General features: G+C 35.0%; 1 protein-coding gene across 1 annotated transcript in view; it reads right to left on the reverse strand.

Moving 5' to 3' along the window:
- STXBP5 (syntaxin binding protein 5 (tomosyn)) overlaps positions 1-22,331 on the reverse strand; it is a gene marked incomplete at its 5' end in the record, with an annotated part of 44,116 nt that overhangs the window by 18,666 nt on the left and 3,119 nt on the right. The window contains 12 exons of the mRNA XM_009869464.1: positions 551-598; positions 693-752; positions 4,308-4,370; positions 11,638-11,789; positions 12,230-12,355; positions 14,454-14,632; positions 16,128-16,348; positions 18,432-18,472; positions 19,529-19,596; positions 20,009-20,156; positions 20,671-20,743; positions 21,774-21,928. Of these exons, the coding sequence (XP_009867766.1) occupies positions 551-598; positions 693-752; positions 4,308-4,370; positions 11,638-11,789; positions 12,230-12,355; positions 14,454-14,632; positions 16,128-16,348; positions 18,432-18,472; positions 19,529-19,596; positions 20,009-20,156; positions 20,671-20,743; positions 21,774-21,928 (1,334 nt within the window). The remainder of the gene's footprint in view (positions 1-550; positions 599-692; positions 753-4,307; positions 4,371-11,637; positions 11,790-12,229; positions 12,356-14,453; positions 14,633-16,127; positions 16,349-18,431; positions 18,473-19,528; positions 19,597-20,008; positions 20,157-20,670; positions 20,744-21,773; positions 21,929-22,331) is intronic.

Raw genomic sequence — 22,331 nt, forward strand, 5'->3', positions numbered from 1 at the left:
TCTGGTAGGGTATTGTGTCACTGATAGATGCAGAAAAGTAAATACAGTTCTGGAACAGTAATGGGATGTGTATATATTTTTATATATAGGTGTATATATATAAATGTATTCCTCTTCCAGATGATTAAATGAAAACACAATACATGGTTATGAATGTGACAAAAAAATGAAATTAAGTCAACCACATGTTCTCAAAGAGGGTGTTCCTTTGCAGAAGTAGTGGAATAATGCTGTGACTTGCATAGACTGAACTCCTAGTATGGATTAGAATTTCACCCATTCAGAAAACAGAGATGTGCAATTATAAAATCAGAGCATTTAAATCACCAATATCCTTGATTTTTTAAAAAATACTGTGCCCAGTGTATTTAGTAGAGAAGCAGTCCACAGAATTACCGAGTAGCATAAAGAATGAAATATTAATAACTTATTGCATTCAGATTTGAATTTTATTTTGTTGCTTGTGGTTTGTTTTTTTTTGCTGCTGGGTTAGTGTTGCGCAGAGTGAGGCACCAGATTAGGAAGAGAGCAGAATTTTTCTAGTTCCTACCTATGTCATTGGCTACCATCTTGGAAAACTTTCTGCTTTTGGTCTTCACTGTAAATAATATTTTAATAAAAAAGATCAATCTAAATGTATCAAAGGATGAAATCAAGAAAAAATAAGACTATAGAAACAAAAAATACTGTACCCTTTTCTATAAAATTATTCATTTTTTGCTCATCATCAGAATTGTTTGGTGAACCAGAACCTATGAGTGAAGACAGAATGAAATGGATATACAAACATAAATCTTTGTTACAAAACTGATGTATTAATACAAGCTTTGAGTTTAAGGATGACACAAAGATGCATTACAATAACAAATATTGATACTGGCATTCACTGTAGCAATACTAGATACTATAGCATCAAAATAATTTTGGTATGAGAGGAATTCTGCCATACTGAGATTAACCACAAAAAATACAATGCAGGGTACAACACTGCACTGTGCAGCTAGCTTATTGCTTGAAATATTTTCCTCATTAAATAAAATGTTTACATTGAATAACTAGACTGCTGTCCTAGTCATAGCTCCAGACAAAATCATTAACCTAGATTATGATTCACAGAACACTGCTGTAACAAACTCAAGTTTTGAAAGTTTGGTGTTTCTTTTTTTTTTATTAATCTAATGCAGTAATTCAATGTAAGTCCACAGTTCTTCGATTATTCTGCAGACAAGTCACAGCCAATGTTGCCACCTGAGATTTTTCCTTAATACCAAAAAAGCAGTAGCAGCTAAAACGCCACAAGTAGAGGCTTACCAGTGCCATGAAATTAAAATACAGCTCAACTAAAAAAATACCAAAATTTAATTGGATTTTATATTGTCAAAGTGTAAAACAAGACTAGAACGCAAACATTGACATTTGTTAGCACAAAAACACTTTAGCATTATAATGTTTTATGGGTCAGAAAAATGCACCTGGAGCCTAAGCTTATTACTGATTAATTTCTGTAGGAAAAAAAAAAAGAAAAAGTTATTATTTTGCTTGCATTTTTCACAGTATTTCTATAGTTCTGCATTATTAAAACCGTAGGATGTTCTCCTAACTTGCAGAGGTGGGTAGTCCCTTTCACAGTCCTCTCAAGCATATACCCACCCACTGTGGGGAGCCTAATGGAAGTTAGATTCCACTTCTCTTCACCTGAGCACAGAAAGGTGCAAGAACTGGAAGATTTGAATCACTTGAGCAAATAAAGACTTCAGCTCAAACAGTGGATGGTGTGTTTTACAGATAATATTTAAACAGTCAAAGCCAATACTGGACTCGGTTGCCGACTCCATCCTCTCCATTTTTAAAGGCTATAACAAGCAAACTTTTTCTGCTAATGTATTTTCCGCTAGACTGGAAAAAGTTCATTTAAATCTGGCCTCCATACTGCATCTCAAGCTCACCAATAGTGTGCTGCTGACCTCTCCAAAATGCCCTTTCTTACCTCTCTGAAAACTGGAAGCCAGATTTGTGCTCTTGCCCAGAAGAGATATAAAACTTAAAATCTAAAGAACCACAGCTCTTCTCTCCTCACAAACATCACCAAATGATTTCCATGAGAGGTGCCTCCCTCCATGTACCTTTCTCAAAGGGAAACTGGAAAACCTATGATGAACCTTACCTCATTCCCCAAGAGCAGGGAGGACAGAATCGAGGGAAGGAAGGCACAGTCCAAACTCTCACTATTTCAAGATTCCGTTTTACAGGGGATAGTAACAGGGGCTTTTTCCTTCGATCTTTTGCACTATTTTTGGTACTTTAAACATATTTCTCTTTAGTATTGTGTATGTAACTCAGGCATTATATGCTCTTTTCACAGAACACTCAGTTCTCCAAATTCTTAGATTTTATTCTAATAGGAACTAACTTCAAAACAGTCTTCTCAGACAATCAACTCAACTTGGAGATTGATTTCCACCTCTGCAAGATTAGGAATTTCCCCCTAATTCTGTTTCCTTTCAGGACATTTGAATCCATCTATTCTCAGTTACCTCCTCTTTTGATCCTCTAAAACAAATATCCATGTTGCATTAACTTTTAGCCTGCTTCAGCTAACACAACTCCAATAGAAAGGAGGAAGGGAGGGAGGGAGGTAAGCAGAGAGGGAGGGGAGGCAACTTGTTCAGTTTAGGATATTGCCATATAAGCCTTGATTTCCATCTTTGAACTTGCTTTCATTACACTGCTAGTGGAAATGGTGAATTGAGTTTTACTTCTCCAAATTATGAAAGAATCCTTTAAAATTAAATAGTGTTTTAAGTTTTAGCGGTACCGTTTGGCAGTGGTTTGGGCTGACATTTGAGTGATGCTGGAGCAAGAGGAAAAAAAAGATACAGGTTAAGGGTTACAACTCATTAGCTGTTAACTGTACAGATTTTAAAGTAGTCTATCAAGCCAGACAGCCTGGACTTCAAGTGGGCCAAATTCAAAACGTAAGAATGATAATTCTCCTCCATCTTGACAGAGAATGCTATTTACTGCAATTGCATCTTTGCACAGCAACTTTGTTTACAGACACATATTTTAAAATGAAGATGCACTTTATTCTATATAAACACCACAAAAATTGCTCGCATTAAAAATGATCACAATTTCAACATGCCAATACTTGATAATACATTGGTTTGTCAGGAAATCACATTTTCAGTTAATACTTATATTAAAATTTCCAGCCAAATTTTGCTTTAATTATAAATCTAATTTACTCTAAGAAGGGGTTAGCAAAAAATGAAACGACACTGACTGATCTAGATGAGAGTTTTGCCCATTTTAAAATTAACATCAAAAGACAGCAGTTTTCAAATAAGAAAATAAAATCTATGTTAAAACTTCTACTATAGCCACACAGAGGACATTCTGTCATGATTTCAACTTGGCTTTGAAATCTGCAGGCTCCAATAGAAAGGGAAACTATCTTTAGATTCCTATATTGATTACCACTTTGCACTACATATTGCAAAGAGTGCACATACTATTTTAGGCATTTGAGTAAACGTGCAATTTTGTCCTTTTAACTTGAGTACAGCTTTGAATGAAACACACAAAATCACTTTTACTCTGAGATAACTTTCTAAGTAATATGTCAAGATAGGCAATAATTATTTAGCTACTACATAAAGTATTAAACTTGAATACTGCATATCGACATACACTGTTAAGTTTTTGCACAGCTATAGACTCAGTTGTCCAATATTAAACAAAATCCTAAATAGTGTTACATATTGCTGAAGCTTACATTTAAAATATTCACATACAGTAGTGGCAAAAAAATAAAAAGTGGGTGGGGAGCCCTAAGGAGGGAATTCCTATTTTTAAAGGATGCAACTTTCTGGAGAAATTTGATCCTAAAGAAAAATAGTAATGTATCACCTATGAGAAAACAGACGTAAATCAGCTCTTCTTAGAGAAGAAAAAAAAAAAAAAAATCTTTACCACACTTAAGGACTCTAAAAGACAATCACATGAACTGCTACAATTCGTGCATCTCTTATCAATGTTTCAAAACTCTAATGTGCAGCATGTTGCCTGAATCATGAAGTATTGCAGATACCTCTCTTTACTCATCATTATGTCATATTCCTACTTAATCTCTTAAATCAGAACTGTGTTAAAAATGCAGTTGTGAAACATAGCAAAATTTACGGCAGCTCTGTATGCGAGAAGACAACAAGTTTTCTGCAATTACTTAACTATTAAGTGTCGACTTAAAGCATGCCATCTTCTGAGCACGTAAGAAGCTGAAGATCAGAGAAAGGTATGATTACCTGAAGTGGGAGATTTGCAGCGGTCTTCTGGCACCACTGTACCTTCATTAATGTCACAAAGACCTGCTGGAACAGAAAATCAGTGTATTATAAATAAACTTGCTCTTTTATCCTTTTTTATTCCACTGCAGTTAGGAACTCTATTACTATCTACAAACAGCCATTTATGATAGAATTTATTATGTAGTACTTTATTTGGACACTACTCACAGTGACTTTAGAGTCACTTAAAGTTTACTTTATGAAATAAACTTGGCTCATTAAATTTCAGTGAAAAAATTATTTTCAGCAAGACAGTCTTATCAGAACAGTTAATTATTTACATGGTATAGATGTTTATTAAGTATAAATACCATTTCTGTTTTTAAAAAACCCTAGAGTTATATTAAAAATGTAATACTAAAAGAAAGTCAAATGAAGAAAGATCTTGAAGATTACAACCACGTGTGCAGTAGGATGAATGAAACTATAGTGCCTTTTTTCAAGTTATTTTCTCACTGTTAAAGGGATATATTTTGTATCTGTTGTTGCATTGCCAAGTTTGTTTTCCAGCAAAACTTATGTCACTTACAGAATTTAGGTTCTGGAGTGCTTATGAAAGTTTTCTTCCTTGTATGGAGGAATTTCACTAAATTTTTACATTGTCAAATCAAATAAATTGAAAAGCTGCAATATGTTAATATCTAAAAGTTCATTCCTTCTACTTTCATCAAGGAAATAAAACATAGCATGCTTCCCCGCTAAAGACAGAAATTGCATTGTAAGGGTCCTAAATATTATTGCATAGCATTAACTAGAAACATACAAGATATTTTTCTGTTTTCCTTTAACAAGAAATTGCTGTGAAGACTTCCTACAGTCAAGAAAAGTGAGTTTTATTGATATTTTAAGACTAGTAATGAATCTTTAGACCGTCCTGAGACAGGTTAGTTTTACCCTACTGATAGGTGTGTTGCTTTAGGTTTTTAATAGTTTTCCTTCAAAAATCTCATGACGTGATACTAATGCAACAAACATGTAATATTGAACAGTTATAGTTATGAAATATTTGTTAAAATGAAAGGATTTTGCATGCACACAAATATTTCAAATAGTGAAAAAGCTTGAGAGGTATAATGGTAATGGCTAAGGCAACAAGGGCTTGCACATGCAAAACCTGTCTACACAGCTGTATGCTACACTTTCACTAGTACATCTGTATGCATCTGTTAACAGAAGGAAAAAAGGGAACAGCACTACTCTTCTATGAAAGCTTTAAAATTTCTAAATACTAAACCAGAAGTTAATCATTTAAAGTAAAAAAAGGTTCTCCTTAAATATCTTACCAATGTGGAAAATATTAAAATTATGTTGCATTCACAGTTTTTATACAAAATAGTCTTTTTTAAAGATTATTAAGAGCTTGCATATCATAAGTTTCAGAACTCCATGACTATGAGTGATATTGTCAAATGACTGTAAGTTTTGGTTAAGCCTACACTTAACAACAGTCCAGGAATTGATTTCAATTCTAAAATGTATGGTGAAATCTCAGGTGGAAGCTATGCCTTTCCACTACACAGGAGATAAAACCAAAACAATTTATTCATCAGTAAACAAACAAACAAACAAACAAACATTCTGGTATCAATGTGGTACATATTCCCTAAGAAAGTATGAGCTGACCTCTGAAAGCACCAGATTTTTAAATATGCCTGAGAGTCTAAATATTTTGTACTAGACAGTGTTATGTAAAAAGATTTTTCAAAACTCCAGGTGTTGCTCTGTCAATAAGCAATACAAGTTTTAGCTAGTAGCAGTGCTGGAAGGACAAGCCTGTACTGTGCTTTTAGAAATAATTGTGTTTCTAGTTCATTGTCCTTCAGGAACTAAACTGAACAGATCCAAACATGCAGTTCAGGAACTTAGTATCCTCTTTCCCATAAATATTTAAATTCTTCATCTTCATAGGAAGAGTTCAACTTCTGACACTAGTCTTCCTATGAAAATTCCTGCACTGACAGGAATAGTCTTTAGCCAAGAATCAAGTCAAACACCTGCACACTTGACTTTTCCATAAGTAGTCTTGAGGCTATGATTTGACTAATATACATCTTAATGAGTAACTCTGATCAATTGAACCAAGAGAACCCCCTCCCAAGCATTCTCTAATTGTAAACCTATGCATTGATTTTATGCATTAGGTATGATATATCTCACTAAAAAGTGTGCATTTATGACAATCATTGGGGCACATAAGCCTTGGAAATCTAAGCATGGCCATCACTGCTACTATTTAAGAGGCAGAAGGGACAGGAATAGATAAAAATATTTTTTCTATGACTGTATTAGTAAATAAACGAAGCAGAGAATAAGAACAAACTGAGTTACGTCTGTGAAGTATGAGGGTCTGTCCACAACCAATGAAAAGAAGAAACTGGTGGGGTACAACTGTTCATCTTCATACCCCAGGTACCCTGACAGCAGTGTGCACACTGGCAGTAACACAGCTCTCCTGGAAAAGTTGCCAGTTTGAGTATGTGAAAATTGCTATGGATTACAAAAGTAAATCGATCCAAGAACTTCTGTTTCAGAACTGCAAAGATTACAACCTGCTAGAACACAAATATATGGAAAAGTGCCCTTCTAATAAGCTAAAAAGCTTACCTCTCTGAACTCCACTAGCAAGAAATTTGAAAACTCCAAAAATGATTAAAAAAATAATCAAACACTATCATTAAAGACAAAAATTACTATGCTGCATTAAAAGCTCTCTAGAATTACAATTGAAATTAACTAATGTATAAAGTCAGTTTCACAAGATATTTGTCAGTTTTTCACATCAGTTTTAGGCAGATCTGGCTCTGAAGAAATCACTACTTGACTGGAAACTAGCCTCATTAAACATTACAGAAAGAACTACCTTGCTACAAAGATGTGTAAGTTAGAATTAAAAGGAATTAACTTGAAAAACAGAGTTGAAGAAAATCCCCAAACACAGCAATCAGTCCTTGTGATTCAGTTCCAGACTTGGCGTAGCCACAGCTAACACTAGTCTAGTTTAATTTATTCTTACGTTAGGAGTTCAAATAGCTCATGTCCAGATCCAGTTCAACAAGAAAGGGGATAGGGAAAACAACAAGAATAAACAACCCCCAAAAGAGTTCTAGTCATGTATTTTCTTCAGGTTCAACTCAACCTCAGTTCTGAATCCCTTGTAGATTACATTCAAAAAAAGGCTTTTGATATATGAAAAAGAAGTCACATGCATGCAAGAATTGCTTTTATTCTGTCAGTACCCTAAACTGCCTTTGCTAGAACTAAGACATACTAACGTACAAAAAGTTGTATTGTGCTAGGTGAGAAGTCACAGAAGCTTCTAAGTCCCACTAATGCTAAACTGCAAAAAAGGTAAGACTGGTGTCCTATGTGAACTTAAGTAACTAAGCAATAAAAAACCTAAAACCCACAACCAAACACAGATGTGAATTTTGATGTTTAGTCATAAAACTACAAATAATTTGATATTTCGGTACAAATACTGATGTTTTGAATAGCTCCTGTCACATTTAGCAGTCTTTCAAGCAAAGGTCTCTGAACAGTATAAGCCTCCACTGTGTATTGAGTTTTCATCACACTATAAAGCTTTTACTTACACATTTTATGTCTTTCAACATTTGGTCAAAATTGTTTTCCCCCCACACTACTACCATCTGAAGGCAAAAGCTGACTTTTTCTTTATCCTTGACAAGCACCTGATGACACTGTCTAGCAGGCCTTCACAAAACACGTATACTGCATGCTTCACAAACTATAAATTGCCACCCAAAACATGTGAGTAATATACCTGGTATGAATCACTGATAAATTCCAAAACACGAACCCAACTGGGAGCTTGTATCTGATGAGCTAGCCTGAAATGACAGTTTACAGTCTAGCTAGTGTAGAGAGCCTTGTCTCTAAATAGATGCTGCTTTAAGGCGGGAATCTGAATTTCTTTTCTGAGTAGAAAAAATAAGATGACAGAAACATACATCACATTCTTGCAACACAAGCGAAGAGGAAAAAACTCGCATTTCCATTCATATTTTAGAAGATTTGTAACTCTTATACTACAAACTTTAAAGAAAAGTCTTTTTAAATGTTCCATTGGTTGAATCGGGACACGCTATTTACTAAATTTTAAAAACTATGTAAGCAGATGCTGATGATCTATTAAATACATGTTTCATGCTGGAAAATACAGAACAAGAGGGTTTGTAATAATGAAGGACCAATTCTTATTGCCTTTTTTGGGCAACACCTATGGCATTGTCGAATACCAGGTAACAAGGTTTTCCTACTGCCCTCTATACTGAAATAATTTCATCTTCGGTTCTGCCAATCTCGTGCCAATAATACAACTGCGGTTTTGCCAAAAAATGCTGCTCTGTTCCATGCTGTCTGAACCTGAACTTAATAAAACTAGTTAAGAACTTGCCCAAATGCATGTATAAGCTATGATCTGTTTGTTGTTTGTTTTTTTTTTTTTTAAATAAATTGTGGTTGTCTCAACAATAATGGGAAATATACTCAGTTTCTCTAAAATAACCACATTAAATACATAAGCACTTGTTCTAGGAAGATTTAGAAATTAAGTGCTAATACTTTCTGAAGGTTTTTAGAGCTGTACAGTAGTTGCAAATATCTTAGTCATAGAAAAATATTAAAATAAGGATGCTTTACAGAACTGAAAACCAGGATCTTTATCATCTTAAGTTATAGGCATTCTTTTATGTCTATCTTCCTTTCTCCCTTGGCAGCAGAGGATGGAAAACTATATACACAGCAGTATTTGACTATTGAGACTACCCTCTCCGAGATGAATTTATTTTTTCTTGTTGCGGGGAAAAGTAGCAGAACTGACATAATTGGACCACAATCTCATTTTTTTTTCTATTATTGTTCTTATTATTTTTTAACTCCAGGTCATTCTTTCCTTAGCTTAGTTTTATTCTACTCCCCTTACAATTAAAAAGGGGGTGAGATTACCTACCTCTGCCAAAAGGCTGTTGAAAACTGGTATTCTAAGAAAAGGGACAACATTACACTTCTAAAAATCAGTATTACGTTCTCCAAGATCTTGGATGCTCTGAATGACAGAATAAGTCAGAAAAGCCTCCAGATAAATCAGGATTCTGATGAGCTACCTCCCTCATATAGGTGCCTGAATTTCAAAACTGCTTGGAAACCCCACAAGGCAGTGCAATACACAAAACACATCCACTCTTAATCCCTATCAACAGCTTTGTAGAAGTAAATTTTCATTTGTAAACAACCATCTTCTACATTACATATCATTAAGATTATTATTAATAATAACCTAACACTAGAGTTCTGAAGCTTTTTATGCCAGAAGGGGGACTAAGCAATGGCAACTTCTAGCCTCAGATCTCAAAATAACACTTACGTTTGGAGAGTAAGGTCTCAGGTCTGTAGACAGCTATAACTTCTGCTGAGATAGGATCTTTTTATTTTGGTATTTATTTATTTTAAAACCACAAAATACAGAAACTATTACATTTTATTTTTATTCCTTCAAGTTTCTTTGAAAGATGCTATGAACAAGAAATACATGATGGAATAAAATCAGTTTCTAAACGTAAAAGAATTACTTAAAATGGACTAGGAGAAATAGTTACGGTGAGTGAACTAACAGAAAAGAATCAGAATTAGATGCTCAAAAATATTTTACTGCCATGAGATGACTTACTTATATAAGAGGTGCGAAGCTTTTTCACAGACTCTGAATATAAGTTAGAAAGGCCGCACATGCAAGAAGCCACAGTCAGCATACCTTTATGAAGCAATGAGAAGAGGGAAGACGGAGACACTAACAGTACATTTGAGACAGAAAAGCCAGCAGACGAACTTGTATAACCGGGTTTATAAAACGCTCTTGCCATGCAGATCATTAGCATTAAAATGTAAGATGAAAAAGAATTACATGATTTCATGTAACAGTTATATGGATGAGCAAAAAGCACTTCATTCATGAACATCTTAGAGACATAACTCAGTTGTGCGGATCCAATACATAAAAATAACAGAAGTCAAGGAAACAAAGTAAGTAATGTTTAAACATCCCAAAAGGAAATCTACAATCTAAATGCTTGATAGAGAATTTAAGTTCTTTACTCCCAAGAGGAATTAGGACAGTCAACTAGTAAAGATATTTCTCTCAAACTAATTTTTTAAATACTGCTTTATTTATTAGATGAAAATATTTTATCTGACAAGAAACCAATTCTGTATATTCTGTTCTACATTAAAGATTTTTATGTCAGTTTCCTCAGCTGAAGTAAGCTGACTGGTGCTAACTGGAACTTGATCAAACCAGTGACTTCCTAAAATACATCTTAGAGCATTAATTTGCATTTGACTAAAAATAGTACCTAAAAAACTTACCTGGACTTTATTCTTGGTCTCTTAAAATAAAGCAACCAACATTAGAACATGAAGAAGTTTTTGGAACAGTTTATTTCTTATAAAAAATATAACTATTTGGGACAGAAGTGACATTGTTTATCATTCTGCCTTTAGCAGTTTTCCAAGTTAAAAGTATCCACTACAGAGAAAAAGAATTTAAAATGGTAAGTTTTCTTTTTGGCAATAAAAACCTTGGCATTTTGACTGAAAAGTCCCTTTTCTCCTCAGTAGTAAATGAAAAACCTTCTTCAGTGTATTCTTAAATCAAAGTTCTTTTTTCAAAGATTTATTTCACCAGTTGGTATTTGGAAGGTTTTTTGGTTCATTTAAATTAAAGGCTTCCTCTCAAGCTTAACACAATAGCATACACAACATAACATGCTTTAGCTTATCAGGGACATTTCTAGTCAAAGTTTAAAACAGGAAGCCAAAAGATATTAGCAGATACGCTGGCCATCTGAGAACACTACTAGGTTTACACAAGCATGCGATATGGGTACTAGGTTTATCAGAAATAACAGGATATTTCTACTTCTTCATGCTGTGTTAAGCTAAAAATCTCATAAAACTACATAAATCCACTGCACATGTATACTTATATCTATTCACATAGATAGCGCTTTCCTATCTGCTTTTTCTTCAAACATACATTACACTGAAAATTAAGTAATGATATCAAGGATCAGTAGATTCCACCAGGCAACAGTGTAAAGAAACAATAAGTACCAAACCTGCAATAATAACGTCAGGGGCTGATCAAGAAGAAACGATGAAATCACAACAGAGAAGAAGCATGCTTGAAATTCAAAGAATATGACCTAGTGGGTCCAGATAAGCTCAGAAGAAAGGCACAGTTGGTTAGAACAAGTCTTGGGTTACTCACCTCCAGATGGTTGCCGAGTTTTTCGGGGAGATCTTGGCTCCCTGCGATAAGGATCATTGGAGCCATACAGTTCAATAGTGCCTAGATTCAAGAGCACTGTCTTCTGGAGGTAATCAACCATAGCAATACCATTACAGTTTCCAAAAACTACTCTGGAAAAAGAGAAGTGGAAGGAAAGATAGTGCTAATTAAATGTAAAGTTTTATATGGGCATTTGTTGCTGTTCAGCACTACAAGGCTTCCTAATCTTTATGAACTATCCCAAATTACATTTATTTATAAATTACTGTGTTTGAATGCAGTATTGTTTAATTGTTATCTTGTAAAAAAACCTGACACCGAGTAGAATCTGACAGAACCTTAAATGACACATTGTTGGCTGCACAGTGCCAGGTGAGGAAGAGCGACGCTGATTTGTTTTCTTATGTAAGCATCACCAGGATCTGCCATGACTTAAATCTCTTAACACAGGAGACTGCCTCTCTTGTGCTGCTGTACAGCTCTTGCAAACGCAAATGGAGACTTAAAATTTAATAGGTAATTTTAAACTACTTTAACAGAATAATGAACAAACTGTATAGAATATACTTACAGGCCATATGCCGAGTTAACTGCTAAGCTGGTTATCTGTTGAGGAGGTTCTCCACTCACCCACACTAGCTGGATAACTAGTTCAATTTGGTAGCCTGGAGACTGCTTGAGAGGAGAATTTTTAACTCTGCAAAGTAAACAAAACATGCCTTATTTTTATGACTCTCCACAGTCTTAAGTTTTTCCTTATGAGGTCAGAATTCATTAAATTCTACAAGCACTGGACTTCAGAAAGTTGGAAAATTGCAAAAAACCCAACCAAACAAAAAGCCACAAACACATAAAAGCAACCAGAAATAAACAGATTAGAACTGGTCATATGCTTCTTTTGATTCATTACCTAATTGAGAATTAATTGAGCAATGATCACAAATACTTTATTTCTCCCCTCTTCAGAGCAAGGAATAACAGCATTAGCATGCTGCATTGAATAGGCAAAGGCAGTCAGTGTGTAGAAGGAAGGTGTTGCTCTTTTCAGATTTCCTAGAACTCTGATTAAAAGAATGGAAGGGTGGTGCATATGCAAGAAGTGTATGGAAAAGGTAAACAGAACCATGATGTACTGAGACAAATGTAAACAAAAAGCTAATGATATGGTGGAAAAGAAATGTTAAAGCAAGGTAAATTATTGTAATGGTAGATCAGTAGTATGGAATGAACCTGGGAATGTGGAAATTGAGAATTCGGGAAAGATTTTGTATGCATGCTGATGAACCAACTGTGAACATCCTGTGGAAAAGATTAGGTCTTTCTCATCTTTAAAGGTGAAAGAAGTTACACAGAACATAAGCTCCGTTGGTTACTGAATTTGCCTTATCTTAACCATTCATTCTCATCAATACATATTTTGGTTTGCCAATATTTTATAAGAATTCACAATTTTCAAATTTTTCTACTCTGTTCAGTTTTCTTTAGAAAGACACTTCTGCAACTTAGTACAACCAATAAGGTATAAGAACTCCCACCCAGAGAAAATACCATCAAAATTAGTTATTTTCTGGATGGATGCACTCTAAGAATTAAAATTCCAGTTGAGACCCTAAAACTTCAGAAAACAAGAAATACATACATATCTTAATTTTACATCTGAAAATGAAGTTCAACGTACATTCACTAAGGAAATACATATAAGGAAATAAGGAATATATTCTATAAAGAAATAAGGCCTTTAAACACCTGAAGTGGGCCTAGAGGAAAGCTGGAGAGGGTTTTTTTTACAAGGGCACATGGTGACAGGGAAAGGGCCTATGGTTTTCAACCAGAGAAGGTGCTGATGTCCCCTCCCTGGAACTGTTCAAGGCCAGGGTGGATGGGGCTTGAGCAACCTGGGGTGAGAGTTGTGGGAGGTTTCCAAGCCCATGGCAGAGGAGGTTTGGAACTAGATACGGTCCCTTCCGACCAGTTTATGATTCACAGTTCCAGAAGCCTCACACTACACTTCCGTAGAAGTGTAAAAAACACATCTGTCTTTTAACTTTCCTTTCTCTAATAAGTAAAAGTTCACACATGAAGAACCTTAAGGAAAAAACCTCATATTTAAAAATTTTAAAAAAAACAACAAAAAAATCTGAAAAGTGGTCAGAAGCCTATACTGCAAACACTATGAGGTATGCAAAATGAAGATCAATGAGAGGGGAACGTTTAATTCTGTTTCCTGTTCCCAAAACACAAAGCAGTTCCCTTGGACAGTTATTAAAAAAAAAAAAAGAAGCCTAAAGAAAGTTACCTCCCTCAGTCATCTGTAATCGTTTTCATTGCTTTTGATCTGGTTCTAAAAAGCTAAGGCTCTGGAAAATTAAGATGGAATCTATTCAGACATACTTGGCCTAAAGATAAGGAAAGCCACAAAATATTAAAGTTGCCTATTTATTTCAATGGACAGTAGGATTTTAAAGTAACTATATTGCTGCTATTGAAAATGTTTGATCTAAAGAATGAGCATCTGTAATAATCTTATGTCAAAGTTCCCTAAAGCAGGCAGCAGTCATAAGGTAAGAATTTTTAGAATTTTTTTTTTTTTTTAAAATCAGCTTATGAAGTTTAAAGAAATTAAAATTGCAATATGAATTTCTTAAAATCAAACTCAGCTTTCAGGTGTTTGGAAAATGCTACTTTAAAAAGAAAGCATTTTCACTAACTGCCAATTCTGTATTAATATCAAAGTTCATATATTCACATAACATTTTTGTAAGTTTTCAAACTGAAGTACAACCGAATGTACTTACTTTAAGCATGGGACATTATCACGAAGTCCATCAGATGAACTGCTACTAGTAGATGGATGAGACTGGGGAACAACGGACTGAGGATTGGAACCTGTGCCTGGAGTTGGTAAAGGTGGCACCTGCTCACCATCTGGAGATTCAACATCATTTATTTCATACAACAGACGTACTTCCAGCATCTGTAAATCAAAGTAAAAAAAATAAAAATCAGTAAACTGTCTTTAGAAAAGCTAGACAGAAACTAAACGAAGTGCAAATGAAGTTAACCGCAATCTATAATTCTACGATACTAGTGATAAAAGTGACATCCCAGGGCTTTTCCATCTTTCAAAACATAACAGTAGTTTATTAAACAGTGTAACTTAAACATGTCATCTTCAGAAACAGAGAGTCATACTAACTACTACAGACTATCTGAAGACTGCTAAAACTTGAAAACCTAATCTCTTTCCAATATTGGAAACTCTCCTGCTTAATATTGGGAAGACACTAAATACTGGCTACAAGACATGTTAAAATTATCACTCTGTGCACATCGTAAATTCTCAGTTATAGAGATGACTTGCTTTATGTGGTTCAGGAATGCTAAAAGAACTGAAGGCATATAGACAGCTACAATTTATACTGCTGTAGCACTGCACACATCGGACTTATTTCAATGTTTGATGTCACACTGAACTGGACCATGCACTGTAAGGATCTGTAAGTTCACCATGACTTCAGATTTCGTTCTACTTGATCTGTAACATTATTAGTGTTGTGGTGCAGCATTAAGGTTTTCCACTGTTTTATTCTCAATATCTGCAAAATAGAACTTAACTCATATACTGAAACAAAAAAACTATATGGTATTTTTGTAAAAGCATTCCTAGTATTAAAGAATAGTTTGCTAGGGGCTGATTTGTAAAAAGCATATAGAAAAATTGTTCCCTCAGAAAGGAACGTACTTGTACGTAAGTAAGTGCCAGAAGGGAAAAAAACCCACACATCATCTCCTTAAACTGAGACTTATCCAAAAGGGGGCAGATTAGGGGCAGGGGAGGCGATAAACCCAACTACATTATGATTAATGCTTTATCATAACATACAACATTTTACAATTAAATAGCTTCAGGTTAGCTTTCAGCTCATGCATTCAGATAAGGCTCTTGTAATAGAACTTGTCATTGTTATCTTATACAGAATAAACCAGGACACAGCAAAGTCCTTAACAGACCGCTGGGCATGCCTGGCATGTTTCTGCTCTTTTAGCTCTGCATACTGCGTAAGTTTCGTCAAGACAGATGGTGACTATTAGGAATCAAGGGGAAGAAAAAAAAAAAAACATAGAAGGAATCAACTCCTTAAATGCTTTGCAAATCCTTCAACACCACATCTCATTCACTTCCATTTTCATTTTACCTTTGATATAGTCAAGTTTTGAGCCACTATTTGCTTTGGTAGATAGAAAAAGAACTACTACTGGCTGCAAAATCTGAGAAATCTTCATGCACAACTTCCACATTTGCTGAATTTTATAATTTATTACTTTTCCTCCACAGGCACACACGTGCTTGTTTTACAGCAATTATTTCTGTCCATTTCACTAATAAAATGAAAGACAATGAAGTAGTAAAATGCTACTACAGTCTTATTATAGGTAAAACCTACAACACTAAAAAGAGCTATAATTACCGGAATGACTTCTGTTGTCACTTCCTGCTTGCTGAACCTGTAAATAATGACATGTGCAGAAACTCCAGCTATGCACAGCATTCTACTTTCTGGACACCATGAGATGATCTGAATAGCATATGGATCTTCATCTACTATATCTGTGTTTGGCCTGTCATCTTTATTCCGTGATTTTTCAAATACTTTGGCTGTTTTTAGCTTATAGAGTACTTGCAGTGTTACTAGGAACAAAGTAGAGAGATAAAAATTAGTTTTGATGTAAACAGGTATTTTTCTCTTTTTTTAATTTAGAAACTTCATAGATAAAAGTCACTATATTCAACCAAAGAGGGCAGAGTAGAAGCACTGAATATCTGTGCAGACTCTGCCCATGCAGTGCACCACTTGCCCAATGCAGGATTTGTTAGCACGAACCAAACAAATACACAAAAACTCAAACCACCAAAAAACTCACAAGCCTTCCTTCCGCCCCAGATAAACACCACCACTCTTCATTTGAGACATATACCAAGCTTCAGGTATAATTTAAGCCCTTGCACCTTCTCAAGGCTTAACTACTATACTTAGGAGATTTTTTGTAACGGTAACATCTAGTTACATACACTGTACCCACAAGCCTATCTCTGGCAGAGAAAGTGAAGCTCCTTTCTCCTTACAGCACTCCAAATCTACAGCCTCCCACCTCTGTTCTCCAACCTCACAGCCCTAGTTCCTCCAATTTTTATTTAGTCCTGCCTGATCATTTAAAAGCATTGCGCTCTTATCACTGCACATTCTTCTTGATATTAGGTTTCCTAGAACTGCTCTAGTGAGGCCTCACTGGTTTTAAACTGTGAAATAATTACTTCATGCTTGCTTTATAGATGCTTCCACTTATTTGTCCCAATGATATTTTTGGGCAGTAATGACACTGCAATGCATTAGACCTACATGGAATATAAGTTATGAATGTAAATAATTTATCCTACATTTAAATAACTGTCTTGGATGCTATTCAAGAATTAGCAACATGATATTCAATTGTAATTCCAATTCTTCCTTGCATTTTCTTTCAACTGTCTTTGAGTTGCTTTCAAACTTCACAGGCATATTCTCCAGTCAACAGCCCAAATCACCACAACAAATATTGATCATATAACTAGGAAAATTTCATTTATAGCATCCTTTCTCCTCTTCTGTTTTTCAGAGATTTCAGCTGAATCACACTTCCCTCATTTATCTGGAAGACTGTGCTATTGAAGCAATTTAAAACTTTTAAAATCAAGATTCAGGATCATTGCAGTTTCTCCCTAACAGATTTATCTGTTTTAGTAAAACTAAAGGTTGTTAACAGAATCACTTTCTGCTAGATCTATGCTGAAGAGAATTAAGCACACAGAATCAATCTGGTTTGGTGGTCCATTCATCCGCTCCCCCCTTTCTCTCCCAGGTTCCACCTCCACTGCAAAGCAAAATTAAAGATACCTAACACTCCAAATACTCCTCCTCCCACTTTTTTAAACATATACATTGCATCTGGTCCCTCTCAAACCCACACACGCCTTAGCATTTTGGAATCTCACCAGTCTTCCACAAGTTTTCAAAGTCAACTGATGATGATTCCAACATTGCTTCAGAGATCTTTTAAGTACCAAGAGTAAGGCTAGTCAGAACTAGATTAATTAAAACATCTAACTGTGTAGTCCATTCCGATTTGAGTTCTTGCTGCATTTCTCACTGTTAGCTGCATGGACCATCAGATGCAATTTACCCTTGAACTGGAATGTAAAACATTATCAGACTCTTCAGGCCTGTTCAATTCCAAAGTGTCTTTGTTCTACTGTTCTCCTCCCTTTCTTCACAAATGCCTAGATTATTTTATTAGCACAAACTACTACTGGTTCCAATTCTCATTTTTAGATACTGTAATTTATGGAGAGCTGATGTCTTACAAACACATGCCTCTCTCCAGTCTAAAAAGACTGAAATAACTTACTGCAATTAAATTGCGCTAAAAATGAATGCAGTTGCCTGTCATATTTTTATGCTCAATAACATGCTTCTAAAAAATTTTAGAACTCTTCCATTCTAGCTGGTCCTTGGACTACAAGTGCATCTTCATTATGATAGCAGAAACAGTGAAACAATTAACCAAGAAATAATTTTAATTTTATATCAAAGTTTCCTACAGAATTACTGACTCTGTATTAGGCAGGAAATAATGAGAATGACTAGTCTGCAATTACAGTCTATTAAAGACAGTAAGTTTAGAAAACTCCTAGTGCATAGGAAAAAAAAAAAAAAATCTCTGCTGAAAACACTTACTTGCCGAGGCATCCCAAAACTTGATTGACCCATCAGCATGCCTATGAAATATTAAAAAAAAATAATAAGATGGTAAAATGGTTAGTTGGAGTGTTAGATCTCTTTGCTACTGATTAGAACATACACGGTTAACATCCTATTTTTGTCATTCTTTATTTTCATAATCTATTGAGAGCAGATATTTTACAAACGTATGCCCCCATTACTTCAGACAGAGTGGTTTAAAAAACAAAACACATTTTGAGGTTAACTCCCTGAAATTCCACTGTACTAATACTAGATTACCATTTTAAATATTAATTTCAGTTACCTGCATTTCCCATAAGCAGTTTGCTATATCTTTAAAAAAACAGCACATGGTAAGGTATCCTTTATTTGGAGTGACACTTGTGAAGGGGATGCCTAAATTTGTATTTGAGTGTAAATGAGTCACCTAGCTTGTTTATTTATCCCTGAAATTCAGAATCAGATGATGAGATTTTTTCAGGACTGTCTCCCAAAGTCTCTGTAATATGTAGTACAAAGTGACAGTAATACTCATTAGGCCTAATAGCTTGTTCTACAAAACTCAGCAGTGCTCTCACTTTCAGTGATGCACTGCACAGTTATAAACTAAATTCTGCTTATGTTGCTTAGAGTTGTATTAGAAGAATCAGTCTCAAAAGAGATCAAAACAGATTTAAGTATTTGGTAGTCTTTTTTTGAAATAAAAGAATTTGGCTTACCTTTGAGAAATTAACTATTTAATGGACTTCCTACTCTTTAAAACACTACTCGGCTATTTTCCAAAAGTTTAACAGTAAAAGTTGAGTTTCATCCAGGTTATACTGACAGCAAGTATGCATAATCACAATACCACTTCATAATAATAATCCCTGTAAAACACCTGATATCATTTTGTTCCTATTTTATCTTCTATACTTTGCTTTACTTTCTTGTAAACATCTCAAGATTATGCAAATGACTTGTCTGGTGAACATATTTTCTTAAATCATTCAATCCACCCTTAGAACATTGTCTTCTGTAAGAGGAACAAAATATTCTCACTTCTACTTAATCAGCCAAGAAAGTTATTACCACATTCTGGTGTCACTTACCCTGTAATAATTATCTCTGGATAGCTCTGAGTGATTAAACCCCAGTTGCCTCCGCTGATAGGCCATTCCTGGAAGATTAACAAATACACTGAGGAAGAGAATATCATATAGTGCAAAATTAAAACGGAAATTACTGCAGATTTCAGTATTTCACATGACTTCAAAAAGTAATGAGACATATCCACTGCAGAGGAAAAAAATGCGAAAAAAAAGAAAAATCAATAAGAGCAATAAACAAGACCCTTGCTCTAAGAAGTCCCTTTGCTTCCAGTGATACGGTAATTCGTGGGAGAACATCAGAAAAGCGTAAACTATAGAACTGACATACACGACATCCTCCCTTGGCATCTGCTATTAGCTACTGTCAAAAACAGGACAATGAGTACAATGGAACTTTGGTCTTACGATGGCAGGTCGTGGTTTTTAGAGCTGCTGATTTTAAGTATTTTCAAACACAGATGCATGCACTAGATGCTGTACCTTCTTACTGTAACCTTGACGTTTCTGTCGAGCACCAACTGAATAGAGTGCAGGTATGAGGTCCACAGGACAATCAGCAAAATATTCACAACAGGTAACCGGAGATTCATGTATAGTCAAAGGATAGGGATTCTCAAATATAGGGTACCTTGAATGGATGAAAGGGAAAGAATTTTAATCTAATTTTTAATTTTTTTTTTTAAATTCAGAACACAAGCAGAACACTAAGACTAAGTTTACATTCTTTTGGTATAGAGGAAATATTTTTTTTAACAGACAGTTGCTACTGCCTATACTAATTTCAAAGCCCTTGACAAAAGCAACCTCTTACCATAGCAGTAAACCAGGGAGTAGATGTTACTATTCTAATTTTAAGTATATGATATTTATTGCATTAGTATTGAGTTACTTTAAACAACACAGCAGTTTATTTGGCAATAAAAATCAGCAAATATCTATGCAGTGACACCAACACTCAATGTCCAACAAAGTTACCTGGCTTATCTGAACAGTTATTTGCCCTGCTTCCCTCCTCAAAAATCTAAGCTCAGTTGTGCTGAAGAAAACTCATTAATAATTTATTAAATGTTATGTTCTGGACAGGGAGGTACTATGGCTGATCACTGCAGTCAATGATTAAAAAGACTACACAAAATTCTTACCCATTTTGTGCAAGGTCAATCAGCACTAAGTCCTTTTCTAGGAGAACAACTACAGCATACGGTTCCTGAAAGTCTGAAAACAAGAAAGAAATTACTTACTGGTGAATACAGTTCTTGAGTGGGCAGCCCAAAGAAAGTGCACTTTATCAGTCAAGAACAGAAAAGTCACTCCAATGACGACAGTTTCTGAAGATATTTCATACACTCGCTCCCCTGAATACTCAAAGTTTGGAGGAGCGACACTCCCCCTTAGTTCAATCTTCTCAAGTCTGCTCCAATTTTCTAGAACCATTTAAACAGCTCAAACAACAGGAAAAGGAACATGCAGAGGAACCTGTACAAGCAGTATTTTTAGAGAGAGTGCCAATTACTGAACAATAACATCCTCCCACCCCCTAATTGTTTTGCCTCATATTCAATGGGGTTTAAATTCTAATTGCTTACAACACAGATTAAAAGACAGCTGACTTGACACTAAAATAAGAAAACTGAAAGACTTTCCAAAGTTTATCTTGTCACCTTTCATGCAGACCTCGAGTCTTGAGCTAAGCAGCTTGACATACTGTGATGGCAACTGACAGCTAAAAACACTGAAGTTATCAGCAATATACTACTATTAGTCTGGAGCGACTACCTAAATTATTAAAAATCCTTTTCTGCAGAAGAGATTACAGATTAGTAACCTTCATGTGAATATGGAAGAAATAAAGTGACTAAAAGTTAAGATTACTTAACAAATGCTAATCAAGATTTAGCACTGACTGGAAAGATCTCATGTGCTTAAACAAATCCTGATGAATGCATCTGCTGCTGTAACTGCAGCTTAAAATGTCTGCACATGCTTTTGGGATTTAAAAAAAAAGGAAAACAATGCAAACAGTAATCAGCATTCTTCTAGAAGCAAAATAAGGTTTATAAAGAACTATTCTATTATGATGCTTTGAGAAGTAAAACATACTTCAGACGATAGGGATAAGAGATGTTGCTGCTGCAGTCTGGTCCCCAGAGATAAAACAGAAAGGCAATAGTAAAGAAAATTCTGATGGGATAAAACTCCAAAGGTATGAGGTCAAAGCACTGGCAAAAATCTTTACAGAGCCTACCATTAGGATATGGTGTTTCACAGAGGGTTAGAAAATCAACAATAGAATAATCCATTTCTAGCACAGCAGTACTTTTCCCGTGCATAACTGTTAAACAGGGTCTTCTTCCTACAGTGTCATATGACAAGCCTCCTGAGAGAATGATGAAAGGCTCCCTGGAATAAAGCAGAGGCATTTAGGATCAAGCCAAGATAATACATTAAAAGAAACTAGGCATTTGTAACTATTTATAAATAAAGTTTGTAACAATTTGTAAATAAAGTTCAATGAGACATCGTTAAGCAGAGGTAGACTAAAAAATAATGCAAACTGGCTCTCCATGCAATGTGTATCTGGGATATGTGTTTCAAAATTTAAAAAACAAGAGTTAGAAGACTATAACCTAAGTCAGACATCTCTTCCACACCTTTTCTCCTACAGTGTTTATTTAGCCAATCTTTGCAACTATTTGCCAAGATGAGATTTTTTTATTTTGTTAAACATCAGAATTCTTCCTTTGCTACTGAGCTGCAGGTTCAGATTTGCCAACAGCCCCATTTATCCATAATATAAAATATT

The sequence above is a fragment of the Apaloderma vittatum genome, unplaced genomic scaffold (assembly GCF_000703405.1).
Source record: "Apaloderma vittatum isolate BGI_N311 unplaced genomic scaffold, ASM70340v1 scaffold3475, whole genome shotgun sequence".
NCBI classification, from domain to species: Eukaryota; Metazoa; Chordata; class Aves; order Trogoniformes; family Trogonidae; genus Apaloderma; species Apaloderma vittatum.